Source organism: Peromyscus eremicus, chromosome 2 (genome assembly GCF_949786415.1).
Source record: "Peromyscus eremicus chromosome 2, PerEre_H2_v1, whole genome shotgun sequence".
Classification (NCBI taxonomy): Eukaryota; Metazoa; Chordata; class Mammalia; order Rodentia; family Cricetidae; genus Peromyscus; species Peromyscus eremicus.
Genome location: NC_081417.1, coordinates 82557598 through 82578668, shown reverse-complemented (window position 1 = coordinate 82578668; position 21071 = coordinate 82557598). Strand labels below are relative to the sequence as shown.

The following is a 21071-nucleotide window of genomic DNA, read 5'->3' as shown; positions in this document are numbered from 1 at the left end:
CTAATACATGAGAAATTAATCTTCTTCCTTCTTCTCTTGCCTCCTATCTCAGCAGACATCTGTCCCAACTCCAGCGAGGGATACTTCATTTCTTGTCCTTGCAAAACATGGTCCCTCTGACCTAGGATTCTCCTCCTGGGAATGCTTGAAGCATACCTGATCTTTGATTTATGGTTCTCCATAGCCTAAATCTTGTTACCTAGACCTCTGGCCTTTGGTGTCTTTTGTTCATCCTTGTCTTTGGGCACCTCCAACCCATCTGTACCTGCTCTATTCCCAGTATCCTCTTTTGTCTAAATGCCAAGTGTGGTTTGGTGGCTGCTACATGCTTGCTTGTGCTGGGTTCCTGTGGTAATCATTTCGTCTCAATCCAACAACATCCCTGCAGATTCAGTATCCTGAATGCTGCTTTTCTAGTGGTGAAACTGAGGATAAAAGAACCATAATGGGTTCTAAGGCCAAGCTTTTCTCCTATCAATAACACTCTAACCTGTGTCTAACATTTACTTAGAGCCAAGCAAGCACCTGTACTGTCTCATCTGCCACTATCACTATTCTTATTTCTACTTGACAGCTGTGGAAAGTAGTGAGTCTTGTTGAAGAATTTGCTTATAATCCACATAGCTGTTAAATAGTCGACCTAGAACTTGAATTGGGGATGCTAGAACTAACGACTTTGCATCAACTCCATACCATCAGGAGTACTGTTCTGGATTTATTCACTATTAACAGAAGTCATTCCTTTAATATAACTTCCTCATACCAAAGCTCCATTTTCCCATCTTTACAGAGGGAGGCTTTGAATAATGGAATTCTACAATTCTTTCTGAGGAAATGGCCAGGCTTTGGGAGGCAAAGCATTTAGGCATGCTGGGAAAAAATATCCTTTCCAGACTCATTTTGCCATTTGTTGTTTATGTTTATGACTACCTGGGCCAGCCAATGCCTCTCCATTGCCCAGAGAATAAAATAAAAATCCATGAGTATGGCATAGGAAAATCTAGATGATCTTGTCTCGGCTGTGGTCTCCCACACATTCTTTTCACCATCTATTTTAATCAATAGCTAGTTTATGTCTCTCATTTTTCTGAAGCCATTCCATCATTGACCACACAGCTTTGCCATTACACTCTTTGAGAAGACCTCTTTGAGCTTCTTCCCCAGTTGATGATTACGTACTCATCTTACATATTCACATAGTATATATCCTCATGTTTTCCAGTTCATCACTACTGCTCCTCAGTGAGAAACTACTAATATCTCTGTCAGCCTCCTGCAATATTGACACTTAGAGTTCAGCCAGATCAAACCTATCCCCACTGCCTGCTTGACAAACAATATCTAATAACACCATAATGATGGTGTTAGCTATGATGGTGTTGGCAGTGATGGGGGCAGTGGTGGTAGCAATGATAGCCATGGCTGTGCTGGTAGTCACAGTGAAGACATTTTCTAACATATACCACATGCTTTCCATCCTAAGCCTATTGTGTTACAGCTTTCAGGGGTTTACATGTGTTAATTAATTTAAGATCTACTATAATCCTATGACGTGAGCCATCTGATGTTCCTTTTTTTGTAGTTGAGAAATCAGAGCAGGTAGCTTTTTACCACCTCAGAGAAAATTCAGACCAATGTCCCTAAGTACAATGATGGGAAAGAGCTAATGCCCAGATGCGCTCCTGGCCTGGCTTCTGGGTGTCAATCTCACCTTCCACTACTCGATTTCCAAAGCTGCCAAAAACATTTTTAAATAAACCAGATCCCAATCAATTACTTTCTCAGTTTAAAGTTTAGAGAGGCTGAGTACAGATATGAATGGGACCTGATACAGAATTGTTCATGTAAAACATTTCATGACTTTTTGTGATTTTTTTTTTCCATTGTAACTCCATTGGAGGTTCTTGCTTGTGAACTGTACGAATGATAATATATCCCGTTAAAACACTGATTTATCTACTTAATCTGACAAGGGAAATTGAGGGTGAATATGATCAAAATACATTGTATACATGTTTGAAATTCTCAAAGAATAAATTTAAAATAAATATTTTTAATGTTTGATTTAAACTCCTCACTTACCTGCAAAACAGCTCTATAACCAGAAGTAGCATGTGTGGAAAGTTTAACATAGATTCATGATTCCTTTTCCATTATATTTATTTGTTTATTTGGTTTTTGAGACAGAATCACATGTGTTTGATCTGACCTCAAATTCACTGTGTAGCCAAGGCATGGCCTTGGGTGCCTGATCCTCCTGCTTCTGCTTTCAGGATGCTAGGATTCGAGGCCCATGCCACTCTGCTGGCCATGTGCATTGCTGAGGACTGAACCCAGGAATTCATGCACGCTGCACACACATTCTGCCAACTGAGCTACATCCATTGACTTCCATGTTTTAAATTTTTGAAACAATATGTTGTATAGAGAGTTATTCACACTGCATAGATAAGACAAGGAAACTGAGGTACAGTGGTGAACCAACTTGCTGACTGTCACCTAGTTAACATGTGGCTGAGCTGGGATTTAAACCACTATTACTGGAAACATTGGCTATAACGCTGGGACATGGATAGTAAGCCAACAGCCTCTTTCCTTCCTACTACTTCAGGGTTGTTGACCCGCCCCCAGAACTCCATGAGTAAGCACTGTGTTGCAGCTACAAATCCCCAGGACTTTTACACATTCCTCTATCTCTATCATTGCCACTGCTGCCTGCCAAGCTTTCTCTTCTGCGTCCAACAGTCAACAAAAGCTCCTCTTCCACTAGGAAGCTTTCTTAAGCAACCCTAGCCCTACTCTGCTGTACGCTGTATAGTCCCACTAGACTTCCATGTGCTCCTACAGTGCTGTGACTTACTTTATAACTCCTCGCCCTTGGCTCCTCTGTCACCATCTCCCCCTGTCTGGCTTTTCTCATAGAATCTACTGAATGAAAGCTTGGCTAGAAAATATTCTCAACTAACAAGCATGAGTTTACTTTATTTCCTTTAACTTCCCATACCCCCTTTTCTTTCGATGAAAGCAGGTTTAGAGACGACAGGTAAATTTCTCAAGAATGTAGAACTATTAAAAAACAGAACAAGAGGATTAGAGACAGATGGCTTAGTGGATATAAACGCCACACAAAGCCTGGTATTCTGAGTTCAGATACCTGCAACTCATATAAAAACCAAAAAGAGAGGTGAGTGTTTGTAGTCCCAGAATGCTAACAGCAAAATGGGAGCAAACTAGAGAATCTTCTAGAAGCTCTCTGGGCATCTAGACTGGTATATGCAGCACAGCAGGGAAATAAGAGAGACTGTAGCTCAAAAAAAGTGGAAAGTAAGGACCAGTTTCCAAGGTTGTCCTCAGACTTCCATACCCTGGTGTGTGCTCACCTCATACATAAACATGTACACACAGAAATATTGTAAACACATGCACACATGTAAATAAATACTTTTAAAAAGGTAAGAGCAGAGGTACAAGAGAAAAAGCTCAGGGATTAAGAGCACATGTTGCTCTTTCAAAGGATCTGGGTTCCATTTCCAGAACATACATAGTGACTCAAAACCATCTCTAGTACCAGCTATAGGAGATTCATGTTCTCTTCTGACATCTTCAGGAACCAAGCATGTATGTGGTACCATGCATACATACATGCAGGCAAAGAACTCATGCACATAAAATAAAGTACATAAATCTGAAAAGTAAACAATAAAAAATAAGACTAGAGTAGGACTTCAAACAAGGAAGGATGAGAAATACACTCCTCAGGCTCGTCATAGGGGTGGGAGGAGAAGAGGGAAGCCTGTGGATAGAGTGTGATCATAAAATAGTGAATTCTTGGCTTCTCACAAAATATTCCACACAAGTGGTGAACTATACAAAGAGGACTCTTTGAAAAGCACCTCATAAATCATGCCCACAAAATGTAATACACAAGTCCAGTTCTTTTTCAACCACCACACAGGTGCCTAGCATAGCCTCCAATTTGTGGGGTCTGTGTTATAAAACGCCTTCTCTCCCAGGGTCTCAAGGGGTCATAGAAAGAGGGAGAGACAGAGACAGAGTCGTAGAGACACAGAGACAGACTTTCCTCAGCCCCCAGTACCTCTGGGTATCTTAAAGATGCCAGATGCAGATAAATAAAAGTTTCGTGTGTAGCATGATCTGGGAAAGAGGTCTTTCTTTTCTCCTCTAAGCTGTTTCTACGTCCTTGATGAGAATAGGACAGGCTAGATAAGTCTGTGGTCCTTAAGAGGTCCCTTGAAAGAATATTTGGAAATGTCAGGAACCAATTTCATTGTCCTGACAGATGTGTGGTGCTATTTCTGCCTCACGGGCTGAAGCCCCAGGATGGTGACCAGCATCCGACATGACTGTCCCTATAAGAAAGAATGACTAGTAGTACTGTTAAGAAATCTTGGACTAGGGGATCTCAAAGATCTCCCCTAGCTCAGACTACGCAGCCAGCAATCTCTACTGCTGAAAGAAGATCCCAGGTAGGTTCTGAATGGGGATTACCACTCAGAATGACTCTTGCTTTGATCAATATTCAGTTTAACCTTGGTCCTGACACATCATAATAACAATGTATTGGAAGCATACTCTTTGCCAGACACTGGGCCTGTCTCATCTGCACTCTCAGAAGCAACTTATGAGGGCAAGGCAGTTGGCCCTAGTCAAGAGATAGGGTGGAGGACTAAAGAGAAGTTTTCATTTGCGGACATTCATATTTAGGCTCTGAAAGAGAAAGCACAGGGGACGTGATCGCCAAACATCATGACAGGGAACAAGTGCATGGGACTGACTGAAACAAAAAGCAGACAGTTGGAGAAGGGCTGGATTTGAGAGATCAACTGAATATTTGACCTTAGTCAAATTATTTTATTTTTCTGAGTATGGTTTCCTCACTTCTTAACTGGGAGTAAAACAAACAAACAAATAAACAAAAACAACAGTCAGGAGTAATATGAATATTTGATAAAAATGTAGAAGTTTTTAAACATATGTGAGGTACATATTCAAAGAACATGCAGCACATGGTGTCAAATTCCAATCATTAGTTTTTGTGAATATTTTTGTTATTACTATAATAATGTCTGTTGGTCAGAGCTCCAAGGCTGGTATTATGCTACAAATCACAATGCAAGTCAATGCAATTGAAAAAGATAAATCCTAAGATCATCCTTCTGAGAAAGGAGGGAGACTTCAGTACTCAGCTAGAGTCTTGAATGTAAAAGAGAACACTCATCACAGTCCCAGGTAACTCTTGAGTAGCTAAAGTTTGTTGGAAGTGGGTAAGAAAATATAGCTTGGGTAAGACATCATCCAACATCTGTTGACCCCACTTAAGACCCCTTCTGATTCCCCCCGTTTCTGTCTCTTTGTGCCCTGTAGGAAGGCACACCTGATCCTGCGGCGGTTGGAGAGGGTCAGCAGCCATTGTTCTAGTCTCTTGCGAAGCGCCTACATTCAGAGCCGTGTGGATACCATACCCTATCTCTTCTGCCGCAGTGAGGAGGTCCGGCCCGCAGGAATGGTGTGGTACAGCATCCTCAAGGACACCAAAATCACATGCGAGGAGAAGATGGTGTCCATGGCCCGAAACACGTACGGGGAGACCAAAGGCCGGTGAGGGAGGGTACAACCCTCCTTGAGCACAGAGACGCTCTTAGGGGGAGCACTGCTTTCATGGATCCTGGGGCCTGGGTGGGCTGGGGGACAGCTGAAGGGCCTGGCACACGACACTTGCCAGCAAGGCCAAAGCAAACTGTTTCTCCGTGGACAGACAGCAGACAACTTTGTAACCAATGGAATTATTCATTTTTTTCTCTTTTATTTTTTCTAAGATATTATTTGACTCTATCAAATGTCTCTCCTTTTTAAATCTTTTCTTATGGATGGAAGTCGTTGTGGAAGCAACTGCTTTCAGGCGGAGACCAAGTAGTCTTTCCTCTTCTTCCTCCCTCTTGCTATGGACCCCTGGAAGGAGACCTGTGGAGAGACAATTTGACTACTTCAGCGTTAGCACGGATGCCCTAGAACTGTTGCAGCAAGGAAGCTTGGGTCTTTAAGGCCTCCTCCCTCCCTCCTTTTCCTCCTCATCTTTCTTCCTTCTCTCCTCCCTCCCCCTCCTTCTCTCTCTCTCTCTCTCTCTCTCTCTCTCTCTCTCTCTCTCTCTCTCTCTCTCTCTCTCTCTCTCCTCTCTCTCTCTCTTTCCTGGACACTATTGAGTTTGCTGGCCCACTGCTTCTTTCTGCTCCCTGTGGGTCTCTACAGGACTTTCTGTGCATTAAAATTCCTATTGTCTCTCTTTTTGCTTGGGTGATGTTTCTTACCAATGAAGTATTATTGGTGGAAGTATTAGGGCAACTCCATATAGTTAAAAGGGAGGTTTATTTTGTGGGGTAACATACAAGTAAAGGGATAGGTTACAGGGTCCGGGAATGGTGAAGTGCAGTCCAGTGGTGTTCTCTGGAGAACTCTGCTCTGCTCAGTCTACCTCCAGCATCCAGGATCCCGGAACCAAGAGAGCCGGCACATCCGGGATTTCAGGTCTTAAGCACTCCTGTCTTGGCCCCACCTCGTAGGTGTGACAGTTACTGAAGCCTCAATGGGGGTGGTACTTCCAGGTCAAAGCTGGAACAGCTTCCCACTACAAAGTATGTTTAAGGAACCTCTGTCTATTCATTAAACAAACATTGATTTATGAGATACTGTATGGAAGGCACAGGATGAACAAAAACGAGAAGCTCTCCGTCCTGTAGGAACCTGTAGTCTAGTGGTTACTGTAAAGCAATCTAGTATAGTGTCAGGCTGGGCTGGGAATGAGTGAATGCTTTCTATAGACATGTCTGGGTCATAAGACATGCTGGAGGAGTTAGAAAGTGCTTGCTTGAAAATGCACTAGCTTATCCCAAAGAGTGGGGAGGGAAAGGGAAGACAAAAGTGAGAAAGGAAGGATCTGCTCCAGGGAGAGGCAAGGCCATGGCAAGGTGGGGGAAAGTAAAATCTAGCTTGTGAAGGGGCCAAACAAGATTTTATTGAGTGTAGACAATACTGAATTTAGCATGAGCACAAGGAGAGCATTGTTTACTGGATCACAAATAACTTATCAGTGGCCACACTATTGAAGAAAATAATAGCCTCTCCCCTGGTGTCTATAACTCCCATAATCTCCCAGTGAGGGGTGAGGCCTCATGAGTCCCTTATTCTTACATGACGAAAAGGCAACAGATCCACCCTTGTGCAGGTAACTGTGGCTGCAGTGAGTTCATGGGTACAATGGTTGTGTCATGCATGGAAGAAAGGCATAGAAGAGGGCATGTGCGAGGGTAGTGGGTGCTCCAAACTCAGAATGTGTATGTATGAAATCGTAAATGAATTATTTAAGCCCAAAGATTTAAAACTAGAAATAGGAATTAAAATAAGAAGTAGTAGAAAGGAGGCTGGGCACTCAGCTGCTTGGGAAAATCTTTGTCAAGAAGTGTCATATTTTGAAGTAACCAGACACTGTTGTACAACTTTAGCAAAGAATAGTCAGTATTCTCTAAGAAAAAAATCACTCTAAGTATAGAATCCAAGAAGGACTGGAGACAACTCAAAGAGAAGCTAGCTATTTTCTATTTCTATGCAAGAAATGGTGGCAGCCTAGATCTTGTAGTCATGAGGACACATTCCAACCATGGAATATTTACTTATTTGCTTATTTTACTTGTTTATTTTTATGCACACTTATAGAGGCAGAACTGAAATTTCAATTCAAATGGCAACCCCACTGCTACCCTTGTGTTCCATGTGTGGAGGCAGGGGGTGTGGTGAGTTTAAAGAGGTGTTTGTACATTCTCAACATCTTGCCTTTACCTCAGCTATGATGTTCCACTAGAGGGATTGAAACATAGATCAAATTATGTCATCATGAAAGGAAGGCATCTGTCACAGAGAACAGAGTAGGGAACCCTGAGGATCCAGAGGAGGAAAAGATGTGGAAGCATTTAAAAATACACCTATTTTCTTTCTTTCTTTCTTTCTTTCTTTCTTTCTTTCTTTCTTTCTTTCTTTCTTTCTTTGTTTCGTTCGTTCGTTCGATTTAATCAGTACTTCTAAGATCAATTCTTGAAAGCCTATACATTGGGTTATATTCTCCAAGGCTTTGATCCACATGAGAAAAATGGGAACATCAATTGAAATTGCAATTCTCTCAGACAGCTTGGGTGCTTAGGGCTCCCCTTAATGTTCAGCATCATCTTCTCTGAAGAATTTAATTATGATGGAGTCAATACACCTGGAAGTATATAGGTAGAGCTTTGGTGGTCAGTTTTTTTTTCTGTAGTGTTGATGTTGCTTTTCTCAGCAACATTTCACCAGCAATTAAAGATAAACACAAATAAAAATTAATAGTTACCATGCACTGAGTACTTGTTCCATGCAAAACCCTCTTCTGAACGCCTCTGTGTTTACCTTTTCCTAAACCTTAAGTCCATACCTTCTCTAGGCCAGCACACTCCTATAGCTGGTCATAGCAAAAGAAAAGGTTCAACCTAGACAGTGTGGTGGCACAAACCTTTAATCCCAGCACTCAGGAGGCAGAGGCAGGCAGATGTCTATGAGTTTGAGGCCAGATTGCTTTACATAGTGAGTTCCAGGACAGCCAGAGATGCGCAGTGGTGAGACCCTATCTCTAACCAACCACACATGCACCAACCCCCTCCCCACCTGAAAAAAAAAAAAAGAAAAAGAAAAAGGAAAAGAAAAGGACTCAGGGAAAAATAGGACTCAATAGTTGACAAAAATGAAACTGCCCAGTGTGTTGGGGACAGTGATCTGACCCTGCAGAACTTTGACTCTAACTCCACCACTCTTCACCAACTGTAACATTAGGTGAGTCACTTGAAACCTTAGATTCATTTCCTTGTCAGTGAAATGGGTCAACAGAGGTCCTGCCTGGTGGGATTGCTGGACAAGTTGAGTAAATAAGAGCTAGGATGTACTTGACACCACTTATAGTGGTGTATGGAAGAGTTTCTTTAAATGCTAATGCAGATAATATCAAGACTATAAATTATCTTAGGGATAACATGAAGTTTAGGGAGGTCATTAGGAAAATTGGGCTTTAAAAAAGGCCTACTGAACTCTGATTAGTAGGTGAAAGTAGGGGGCTAGAAAGATGGCTCAGTCAGCAGTGTTTGCTGTGCAAGAAGGACCTCAAAAAGGTAAGATGGATGGCAATGGTGGAAGACATGGATGGCAACTTCTGGTCTCCACATTCACCTGCAGGTCCACCGCGCGCACACACACACACACACACACACACACACACACACACACACACCCCTAACCTCTTCACAAAGATAAAATTAATGACTAACTATTCTGTAAGTTATGATACTATAAATACTATCAGATTTAACCCCAAGAGAGGTGGGCATAATGTCAGAATTTAGTACAATATTATTATGGCCTCTTAAAACCACGTGGTGTCCCTGAAGCTCTCCCAGGTGATTGTAGTCCCTGGATACTTCCTGTGAGGCTGCACCTAGCTCCTTTTCCCCTCTACACCCTCACTGGTTTCAGCTTCCTTTCTTTGTACTGTGGAGTGCCTTTTTCAGCCATCATAAGAGAGTAGGAACCAGGAGCTTGGTAAGACAGGTGTGCCTGTGTGTGTGTGTGTGTGTGTGTGTGTGTGTGTGTGTGTATTTATGTGCTCTGTCATGGCAGCAAAAGAGGTTAGACTAATATTTGTTAAGATGTTTCACTGGAAAAAAGGAAAATTCTTCAACTGTGAATGCAGCTGTTGGGCCGGGAGCCCGGGCATCTGTACAGCCTGATTGATTCCCGTGTTGCCACAGAAAATACCAGGGAGCTGACATTTCACTGGGGGTAAGGATGGGACTTCCCATATAGTTTCTCTACCATCAGATAAAGAAGTTGTGAACACACAGAGGTGTGCACTAGAGGTGCATAGGAAATCACCGCTAACTGGCTCCTTCTTTATTATGGTCAGGAACTATCTTCTCAGGACTGAGGAGATGGCTAAGAGTGATAAGAGCATTTACTCTGAAGTTTTGAGATTCTGAGTTCAAATCCCCAGAACTGACATAAAAAACTGACCTGAATATACATTCCTGTAATCACATCACTGGGGGCAGAGACAGAGACAAACATTGCCTAGAAGCTCAAAAGAGCAAGCTTCAAATTCAGTGAAACACTCTTCCTGTCTTAAGGTAATAACACTGAGAGATAGAAGATAGAAGTTGACAGCTGAAGTGCGTGTTGTACATCAAACATATAGCACACACACACACACACACACACCATGCACGCACGCACACACACACACAGATCTGACAAAACAACTTTAGGCAGATTTCAAAAGAGTACATTACATAGACAAATGCTGACAGCATCCATTTAGGAAATGATCCTACCAATGTCTCCACATACTCGTGTCACTGAACCATCTATAAAGCATTCATGCTCCATTGTGATTCTGTTTTCAGGAAACTGAGATTTAGGCAGACCTGCTCTAAATGCTGCACCTCATAAGTGATGACGCTGGATCACTGGTGTCTAAACTCTGGCAGGTAAAGGAATTCCGTTTGGTGAGCACTGTGTTTGCTACAGCTGAAAACAAACGGCTGCGACATCTCCTTGTTGCATATGTCAGTGGCTCTTTCCTGAGTCTAAAGCTAAGTCTACCTTCCAGCTGGGACCTGAGGATTATTTTCCAGGTGTGGGACACTGAGACAAAGAAGACTCAATTCTGCCCTTGAGGATCTCCAAGAATTTAACTAACTAAACACAGTGTGATAAAATCAGACACGCTGAAATCAAGCCCATCTGATTTTAAATATTAGCTAGGAAATTTACAGGGTAGGGGAAAGGCTGAACTCAGAGAGAAGTCTGGAAGGCAAACTGGACAAGGCTTGCTAACTAAGAACCTCAAGTTAGGCTTGTAGACAGCATGTAAACTGTGCTAAGTCTCAACTTCTTCACCAGCTAAGGGGGTAAATACATCGTTTCTCATGAATGCAGAGAACATTAAATGAAAATTGGAGATGTTAGTAACTTTTATGTATAAAGTTATGATCATGACTTATTTATACAAGAAAGGATGGGTGTTATGGTCTTTGCCATCAATGCAGTCTTCATGTGGATGAATTGTACGTACAGGAGATCAGCAAGCAGAGCGGGAAAGAAAACAAAAAGACCAGCATTTCCTTGAAAGTGTGCTATGCTTGAAGAAAAATAGTCTGAGCGGCAAGGCAGATGGTGTTTGGAGAGGTGGTCAGAACCAGTACTAGCCATTGAAAGTAGGAACGTGGCATGCATAGATCATCATTTCTAAAGACCTATCTGCTTTCATGGTAGAAAAATAGGGAAAGGACACATAGCTGGGGGCACATGGAGACTATATATTCTTTAGAAGGGAGATGGAAAAGCCTGAGTTGAGGCCATGGCAAAGAAATACTGGATTTGAGGCATGTTAAATAAGTTGACTCAAGAAAGATTTGCTAGCTAGTAAGCCTGATGACTTGGGTCTTCTGTTGGCCACTGCTGTGTATGTCAGGATGAGTAGAACCAGCTGCAGAATGAAACAGCTATGGAATCCCGTGGGCTCAATGAGCAGTGCATGTATGAAGCATGATTTGTATCATGCAAATACTTTACACCACAGTGGTTCTCAACCTCCCTAATGCTGTGACCCTGTAATATAGGTTCTCATGCTGTGCTGATCCAATGAAATTTATTTTTGTTACTACTTTGCAACTGTAATCTTGCTACTCTTAGGAATCATAATGTGGATATTTGTTTTCCAGTAGTCTTCTAGGGTTCACAACCTACGGATTGAAAACTGCTGCTAGTGTCAAGACCGTTGTTTATGTGGAAATCATGCATGGGCCTTTGTTTAACTTTGAACTGGTGCAGTGATATATGACATTGAGCAGTCACTTGTCCTGCATACACTCAGTTCTCCATATTATGCCACGAAACTGGGAGAAGTATATGTGTGTCCTGAGCATGAAAGATGATATCACATGATGTTTTGTGTACAAAGAAACATATCACTTCTCTTCCCTTTTCCTATTTACCATCTCCCTTTGAGATTGTCTCTGATGACCCTAGCAGTGATTGGTCTCAGTAAGGTCATAGAAGGTCATAGGGAACTGGGGTCCCCTGACTCTTAACTTTTTCCTATTCGTTTTTAAATCATCACAAAACGGCTGGTTGTTAATGACCTAATAGCCCTAGGCAAATGACAACTCACCTGTGCCTTTGTTTCTCTTTCGCCATTTGGGGAAAATAGCCATGTTCCTCTTATGGTCCTTGAAATGATTAAATTGGTCAATAATGTCAGATACTTAGAATAGCACCCAGCATGCAAGAAGTTCGATGTAAGCATGAATCACTGTGGTCATCCTTATACTCAATTCTTAGTCTCCAGCCACATAAAAATCTCAAAAATGCCTATATATATACATATATATCAGTCTCTGCCTTTTCTGCTCTTTGTCTGAGAATTGTTTTATAGCTTGGAATAATCTGGCTGAAATATCATTAACTAGTTCTCTGAGAGGTTTTGCTTCTTTTATAAGGAACTGATATTTTCCCTTCTGGATTCTCAGAGTGTGGACTTAATGTCTTTGTTTTAGTTCTTTCTGTGGCCCTTATTATTCTCTTTTTAGGACTATCAGCAATACAAAGGCATGGTCTAGATCAGATTCTCCATGTATTCTAGAACTCTGCACTGGATTTAGCTTCTAGCCGACTGTCAGTAAAATTGAGCCTGATTCTACATGATGCCCTTGAGAGAAGATTCCCAAGAAACACCAGAAGACCTGTGATCCCTTGAGAACAGTGACCTTTCCAATTTGTACCACCAATGCAGCATACAAGGGGCCTGGAGGGAAGGCCATAGCCAAACAAAACCCACTAGCTTTGTGTGGGGTACGCTTTTAATTGGCCTCTGCCCATAAAACTGCCAGACCCTGAAAGGTGTTCACTGTCTGTCTCCCTTTGGAAACTTTGCCCCATGTGTTTGTACATATTATAGCCAAAGCCAAGCTGCCCTGCTTGCCTGTTTTACAAGGGTTGGCAGCAGGAAAGGACAAGGATCTACAGGTGTGTCCTGCTGGACAAGCAGACATGTGTGCCTCTGTGTGTGTGTGTGTGTGTGTGTGTGTGTGTGTGTGTGTGTGCATCTCTGTAAGTGTGGCAAAGAGGTAAGGGAGGTTTTCATTTTAGGTGGTAGCAAGTCTCTAGTTCATATTCTTGATACAGATGTGACACTGGCCGGCTTCGATTTCTCTCCAGAGGCAGTCCCTTCCCTGATGTGCCTTCAGTGTCTCTTCCTACACCATTGCTTGCACTAGAGCTTCCTTGGGCAGTCCTTCAGCTTTCGTGTTCTAGGATTTGCAAGCTCTTCTGGCCTGCTGTTAGAAAAGTTAGAAGCAAGCTGTCCTGGGTATTTGCAGAGAACGTTGGTGTTTACAAAGCAAACTCTTGGAAAAAAAAAAGAATGACATTTTCCAGGAAAGCTGCTCAGAGCATCCAGATTCAGGATAAAAGTTCCTGCCTTTGCTTCTCCTAGACTCCGTATTCCCATGACGGCACCACTGAGGCAGGTTCTAAACGTGCTTCTATATGTCTGTTTTCCCCTGTGCTTTGAGATCCTAGATAGGACTCTGTTGCATGTCTCTAGTATTCAGGATAAGGTGAACTGTTGAATAAAAGGCTCAGAAAACATAAGCAAATACAGTGCCATGACATCTCAAAACCATTCTTACTCATACCTACTAGGGCAGAGCTCATGAGCTGCATGTACCTTGTGGATGAAGACATGTAGGATGAGATGAAGTTTCAATTTCACACAGGATCTCTTGACCAGAATAGGCCTGTGAGCTTCTTCCTTCTGAATCCCATGCTAATTTCCTTTGGACTTGGCTAACTTGTTCGGAGATGGTTGAGGGGCCCCTGACGACCACAGAGAGTGTGTGGAATGACTAGCCTTGGAAATTTTCCTCTCAGTTAGAGAATCAGATGAAATGACAAATTGCAAAAACAAGAGCAACGACCGCCACTTGTTGAGCACCGTCCCCAGCCAGGGCCTATGCCAAGCATGCTAGTTACAACATCTCTCTTAGTTTTCGTCCGCTCTCCATATGCCAGCTGTCAACACTCCCATCTCAGAGAACGGAGCTTCAGGCTCAGGGAGGTGGTTCCTGGAGTCATGTAGTTAGTGAGAAGCCAGGATACCGATCGAAGTTTATACATAGAAGCTGAACAACTCCAGTCTCATAAGCATTTCAGGGACCAATGCTACCGTTTAAGAAATGCAGAGACTGAGAGTCAGGAAGGAAAATGAACCTGACCAAGATCATAGAGATGGGAGAACCAGGAGTGGATTATCCTGATTTTCTTTTTTTTTTTTTATCTCCAGTGCATTCCTGACCCCACAATGACCCCAGGCCCAAACTTGTTCTTGAACTCTGGGCAGGTAGTGAAGGCAGGGGAAAGAGAAAAAAAAACCCCACCTCTTCTCAGGCTCAAGGCATGTGCCAAGTCAGGCCGGCCTCCCCAGGTGGTTTTGTAGCACAAACAACAGCTTGCTTGTGGTTCACTAGGTTTTACGGTCAGAGATGACGTAGTTTCTTCACTCACTTGCAAGCTAGTCAGCTTTACAGAGAATAAACAGTCTTCCTGAGGCAGAACAAGGAGCAATTGCTTAGACAGGGTTCTCTGCAGGAATTCACAGGACCAGGACAAGCTTTGCCCTCTTAGGAAATAAAGCCATGGCCTACGGGATATGCTGCCCTAGGCAAATTTCATTCTTTCCATGGATCTTGATTCCCCACGCAATGTAATTTACAGATCTGATTTGTTAGTTTTTCTTTTCTTTTTCTTTTTCTTTCTTTCTTTCTTTCTTTCTTCTTCCTTCCTTTCTTTCTTTTGTATATTTATCTATTTTGTGTACAGTGTTCTGTCTGTATGCTTACCTGCATACCAGAAGAGGGCATCTGATCTCATTTTAGATGGCTGTGACCCACCATGTGGTTGCTGGAAATTGAACTCAGGACCTCTGGAAGAGCAGCCTGTGCTCTTAACCTCTAAGCCATCTCTCCAGCCCCTTACAGATCTGATTTGAAATATCCAAATAATCTGGGATCTTAAGGGGGAAGAAAGATTTCTACATCTTATTCACAGAGATGCCAACTGAATAAATCTTGGAATTAATTTGTACCTTCACAATCTGTGGTAGGTGGTTTTGATGTGTGTCTTATCTTTCAACTACAGATCTAGGTGATTTCCAAATTACCATCCCACCAGAGCACACAGTCTGTACATTTACACAGGGAACACATCCAAGTCTAGTCCCATCTTCATATAGCTTAACCATAGGTGTTCAACTGAAGGAACAGTAGTTTTCTTTGTTGGGGTTCATTCAAGAAAATAGAGTTGAGACAAGATTACATCTGCTCAGGGATTCTCCTTATAAAATGCTGCTTGGTTGGGTGTGGTAGAGTGAAGGAAGGAGGTGGCATTCAGTTCTCCATCACTAGGGTTAGATATCAAGAGCGTCCAAGTAGAGATGACATTCATGAAGTAAGGAGCAAGATGCCTATGGAAACAGTCGTTGGTGGGTGCAATCATTCTGGGGCATGAATGATTGCATGAATATGATTCTTTATAATAAAACTTGAATCCAAATCCAAACTCCCCCCCCAAATGAGAACTTTACATCTTTGGTACTTGGTCTGCTCATCAGCAAAACAGAAACCACTAGACTAATTATACATATAGGATGCTTAGAAACATCATAACTAAGAAAGACTGGCCTAGAGTGTGATAAATACCAACTTCTCAGGGAGGGCTCATGCTTGCTTATTCTTTAGCTTTCTCTTGTCCATACCTGTGGCATTGCATTAGTTCCTACAAAACCTAACCAGAAGGAAAAAGCTCAATACCTAACCTCATGTCCTATTGCATAAGGAACTGGAACTTTCTCTAAAAATGAACAGTAAAAATCGGAACAAAGGATAGTTTGGGGACACAGGGGTTTCCTTCATTAGCTAGGAGAATGGGCCATGGGTTACACATGAACCTTTTGGCCCTCGTTCCTTTTCAGCGAAACTTCTATTTATCCTAGTGTCCATGTGATATTGATAATAACAACCAGGGAACATACCGCAGTATTGTATGGAGCTAACATAACATTAAAGGCAGGGACACAAACAAGAATGGCACTAAACCTCATCACTTACTTTGTTTTCCTAATCACACCACAAGACAGAAGCAAGTTAAGGCATTTCCATGGTTCTGTAGTAGCCATGGCTTGTCTCAGGATCCATTGTTTTATGTCTTACATCCAAGCATCACCAAAGCTCTTCAAGCTTTGCTGCCTGAATTCTATTTTCTCAGACCTCCACAGCTTTGTTCTGAGACAGTTAGTCCTCAGTAGCAGTCTGCCATTTGGGGGCATAGGTGAAGTGAAGAATCACCTTTGTTTGTCCCTTTGGAATAGCTTCTATGACTCCAGATGATTCTTATTCTCAACACTCAGGCATCTGATGGCATGTGAGTCAGTTAGAATTCTACTCCCAGGGCCCTGAACTTTCAACAGAGTGATACATATAAAGAACAGTTAAGCTGACCTATAAAATCTAGATAAGATTAAAAAAATATTTTTATTAATTCTTTAATAATTTCACACAATAAATTATGACCATATTCACAATGCGTTTTGATCATAGTCACACACCACAACTCCTCCCACCACCATCCTCATCTTCCTCCCACCCAATTAAAATTATCTGTTTTTTATTTGATTGTTTGTTTGTTTTTAAACCCATGGAGTCTAGTTTCTGTTATGCAAATACTCTTGGGTGTGGGCCCTACTCTGGACAGCAATCAACCTTTCTGTGGCCACACCCATAAAAAAAACTGACACTTTTTTTCCAGAAGTTACTAAATGCCAATAACTCCTCAGATAGGGATGGGGATTTGTGTTCACTTCTCCTTTTATATTCTTTAATTTTGTCTGATTTAGCTTGAGCTTGCGTAAGTCTTGTGGTACATGCTATCACAATCATTGTGAGAGAGCTGATATGTATAACTGCCCTGTTTTGTCAAAAAAAAAAAAAAATGATTGTCTTGTAGTTATCCACAGTCTCTGACAATTCCAATCTTTCTGCTTCCTCTTCTGTTAACATCCCTGAGGGTTCAGGGGTGTGGTGGGTGTGATATGTGCCAGAACTGGCAGAACACACACACACACACACACACACACACACGTTGCAGAATATTTGTATACACTGTAAAGATGTGTCTTTGTCAAGGAGCCTTCTTATTGGCTCAATAAAGAACTGAATGGCCAATAGCTAGACAGAAGACAATAGACAGGATTTCCAGAGAGAGAGAGAGAGAGAGAGAGAGAGAGAGAGAGAGAGAGAGAGAGAGAGAGAGAGAGAGAGAGGACTCTGGGAAGAAGAGAAGCAGGGAGATTCAAGGGAGATGCTGGAGAGGTTGGAAATACAGTATGGAGTGGAAGTAACTGAGCCATATGACAGAATATATATTAATAAAAGCAGGCTAATTTAAGTTATAAGAGCTAGTGGGATAAGCCTAAGCTAATGGCCAAGCTATCATAATTAATATTAAGTCTCCATGTCATTATTTCGTGGCTCTCAATCCAAAAATAGTCCAACAACAACCAGGCTTTTCCTTTTGGGTCATCAACCAATTCCCAAATCATGACACAGAGACTTCTTATTAGTTATGAATGCTTGGCCTTAGCTTAGCTCTTATTTTAATCTGTTTCTCTTTATCTACATTTTGCCTCAGGGCTTTTTACCTTTCTTTCTTTCTGTATGTCCTACCTTCCTGCTTCTCCTGTCTTGCTGGTGCCTGCCTGGCTTCTGGCCCCAAGTGTGTTCCTGTCTTTCTCCCTCACTCTCTCTTCTTCTTCTCTCTGGAGCCTAGATTTCTCCTCCCACTTATTCTTTCTGCTGACCAGCCCTGCCTATCCCTCTCCTGACTGGCTATTAGCTATTCTGCATTTTATTAGACCAATCAGGTGCCTTAAGCACGCAAGGTGAAACAAATGCAACACATCTTTTCATAATTAAACAAATACAGCACAAACAAATGTAACACATCTTTACATCATTAACAAAGGCAGCATAAACAAATGTAACACACATTTACAGGGTTAAAGTAATAGTCCACAGCATAAACAAATATAACACATGTTTACACAGTTAAAATAATATTCCACAACATATATATAACAACACACACACACACACACACACACATACACACACACACACACACATATATATATGTTTCATTAGACTAGCTTGCAGATGCCAATGACTGTCTCACACACACACACAAAAAGACTGAGAATCCAGTAGTGTACAGTCTATAAGTCTAGATGTCTCAGCAGTCCAGCTGTGGAGTCTGGGAGGATTCCTAGAGAACTGCTGGTCTTTAGTCATGTTGGACTCCTGAAAAAAGTCAGATTTAATACTGGTGAAAGCAACAGGCTAAATTAACTTGCCAGCGAGAGTGAAGGCAAGCAGGCAAAAACAAAGTTTCCCTCTTCCATGTTGTTTATCTGGGCTGTCACTAGAAGGTGTACTCTTTAGGGTGTGTCTTTCTGCTTCAAATAATCTTATTTAAAAAAAAAAATCCCTCACAGGAGTGCTCAGGAGCCTGGATCCCATTTAATTACCGAAGTAGTCAAGTTAACAACCAAGATTTGCCATCACAAGTCCACCCCTGATCACCCTGACACACAATCAAATTTCCTTGTGACATGCTTAATTTCCAAATGAAAGCAATAACCAAGTTATAAGTCTGCCTAACATGATGTAACTATCCAACATTCAACTATAAAGACATTGTGTATTTTAAAAGAGGTGGCAAAGTCCCTTGAGGAATGAGTCTTTTACTATCTCATAACTTAAATAGGACAATAAAAATTTACAATGCTTAATCACTGATAAGATCTTAATAATGTTGCATTACACGATTAAAAATAGAGGAAAGAAAATACAAACATCTGCTTAAATATGTGTATGTATGTACAAACGTATTCTTAACAAAATGCTACGGGAGTGCTCATGTCAGTTACAATCCTTGGTTCTGCAGTTGGTAACACGGCCCTAGCTGTTGTTTATAACTCACCTTCCTCTACTACTCATTGTGAAATAGCCTCACTCAAGGCCAAGCACATATAGTAAGTTTCTCCTGGGCCATAGTCTGTTCTTTCCTCTTGCCAGCCATGGATCCTGCCGCATATATTCAACTACTTTCCATCTTTTCTTTGCAAGCCTTCTTGATATCCTCAGAGGCAGGACTTAACATACATGCTAGTGTTCTTATGGAGGAATTAGCACATTCTAGGTTCTGTACTGAGCTTAGGCAATATACAGCCATGATAACTGCTCCTCCTGGGAGACCCTCAAGCACTGAGAATTGCTTCCAAACATGGAAGTTGGCTGGAAAGTTCTAGGCTTTGTGACTTGTCTTCCAAAGTCTGTATAGTCTCCAGTGACAGACAGTTTGATGCTCCAGTCACCTCCAGGCCCTCAGTGACAGCATGGTGCCTGGCAGAAAGTTAATGCTAAATCAGTGTGTGCTGAACTGAATTGACTTACTTCAGGGACTCCCTACAAAGCAGACTCAGCCTTACATGCAGAACAACTTTGAGAGCTAAGCCAGGCACTGCTGTGTTTGGGAAAGCAAATAGGAAAAAAAAAAAAAAAGTCTGGAAAAAAGTCACAGTAGATGTGTACTTTGCCTCAATGAGGCATTCTTTTGCTGTTGGTCTAATTTTAAAAAAATCACCTTCTAGCAGTAGTCATGACCCAATAAGCACTTGGTGACTGGATGGAAAGATTTCATCTGAGGGCTAGTAAAAAACCCCAGTAAAAGGGATTCCCATACCCCCCTCCCCCCACACCTTCCTTCTTTTCCATAAGAAGCTTTAATGGACCCTCAGTACAGCTCTGACATGATGGAAACTGCCAAGAGATGGAATTTCCACACTGGAAGGAGAACACAAGAATGTTATTCTTCTCACTGCAACCTTGGCACTGGCAGGGTGCCCTGGTGGGAGAAGGGCTGTGAGCAGAAGGGCAACAGAGGCTGAGATGGTGGCATGCAAAGCTTCCAGATGTTTGCTCCTTACAGATGGTTGGTGATGGCTTGTCACGCACATCTGGGAGATGCTGCCAGCATGGTTAACATCTGGAGACCAGTTTACCCGTCTTCCTCACTGGTGCCTCTAAGCAGATTCCTCACAGCAGAGCAGGTAGCCTTGTGTCCAGTAGATCAGCAAGGCCCTAAAACTGTCAGAACCCTCTAGTATACAGTGACAGCGTCAATAATGACAACGACAACAACAGGAGCCAGCAACTACAAAGTATTTTTTTAACAGGCTGGACACTAGCCTAAGCACTACACCCAAGTAGTTCACTTAAACATAGCATTTCCTCATAGTGGACACGCTTGTCACCAAATCACAGACCAGTATGATGAGTCACACAAAGGTATAGAAATTTGTTCAAAACCAGAAAGTCACCGGGAAAACCAGACTTTAAAACAAGACAGTTTGGTTCCAAAATCTACTTTTTTTCTTATTTATTTTTTCTTGGTGCTAGTGACAAAGCCCAGAGCCTCACTCATGCTGATGTATCGACTACCATTGAGCTACGTGTCTCCCCTGAATCTGTGTATTCAGTCTTCATTTCTTGCCCACCTATCTTCCTGCTGAAGGTGAGGAGAGTAGTGAGCACATTCCTTATTTTACTTTATTTTTAAAATAACATTGTGTATATAAAGATGAAAGTGTACCGAGTATGGCCTTAGTTATACATGCCATTATCTAAGAGATGGTTCTATCTCTAACTTCTTAAACTAACTATTCGAGACATATGCTGGACTCTTAAAAACTATTTGTTAACTAAACGGATCATCCTTGTTATTGTGTAGATCATAGTCTAGAGGAGAAAGGCCCATAAAAGATCATATATTTATTTTGTTATGTCTGACATAATAATGATGACATGTGTAAC

The 21071-nt window shown here is 41.9% G+C and overlaps 1 protein-coding gene across 2 annotated transcripts in view; it reads left to right on the top strand.

Annotated features, from left to right (window-relative positions):
* The window catches only part of Astn2 (astrotactin 2), a 968023-nt gene extending 961873 nt beyond the window's left edge, over nt 1-6150 (top strand). For both annotated transcript variants that reach the window (XM_059254463.1, XM_059254462.1), the window contains exon 23: nt 5386-6150. In XM_059254463.1, coding sequence (XP_059110446.1) covers nt 5386-5623 — 238 coding nt within the window. In that variant the 3' untranslated portion in view covers nt 5624-6150. The remainder of the gene's footprint in view (nt 1-5385) is intronic.
* Nucleotides 6151-21071: the final 14921 nt, after the last annotated feature.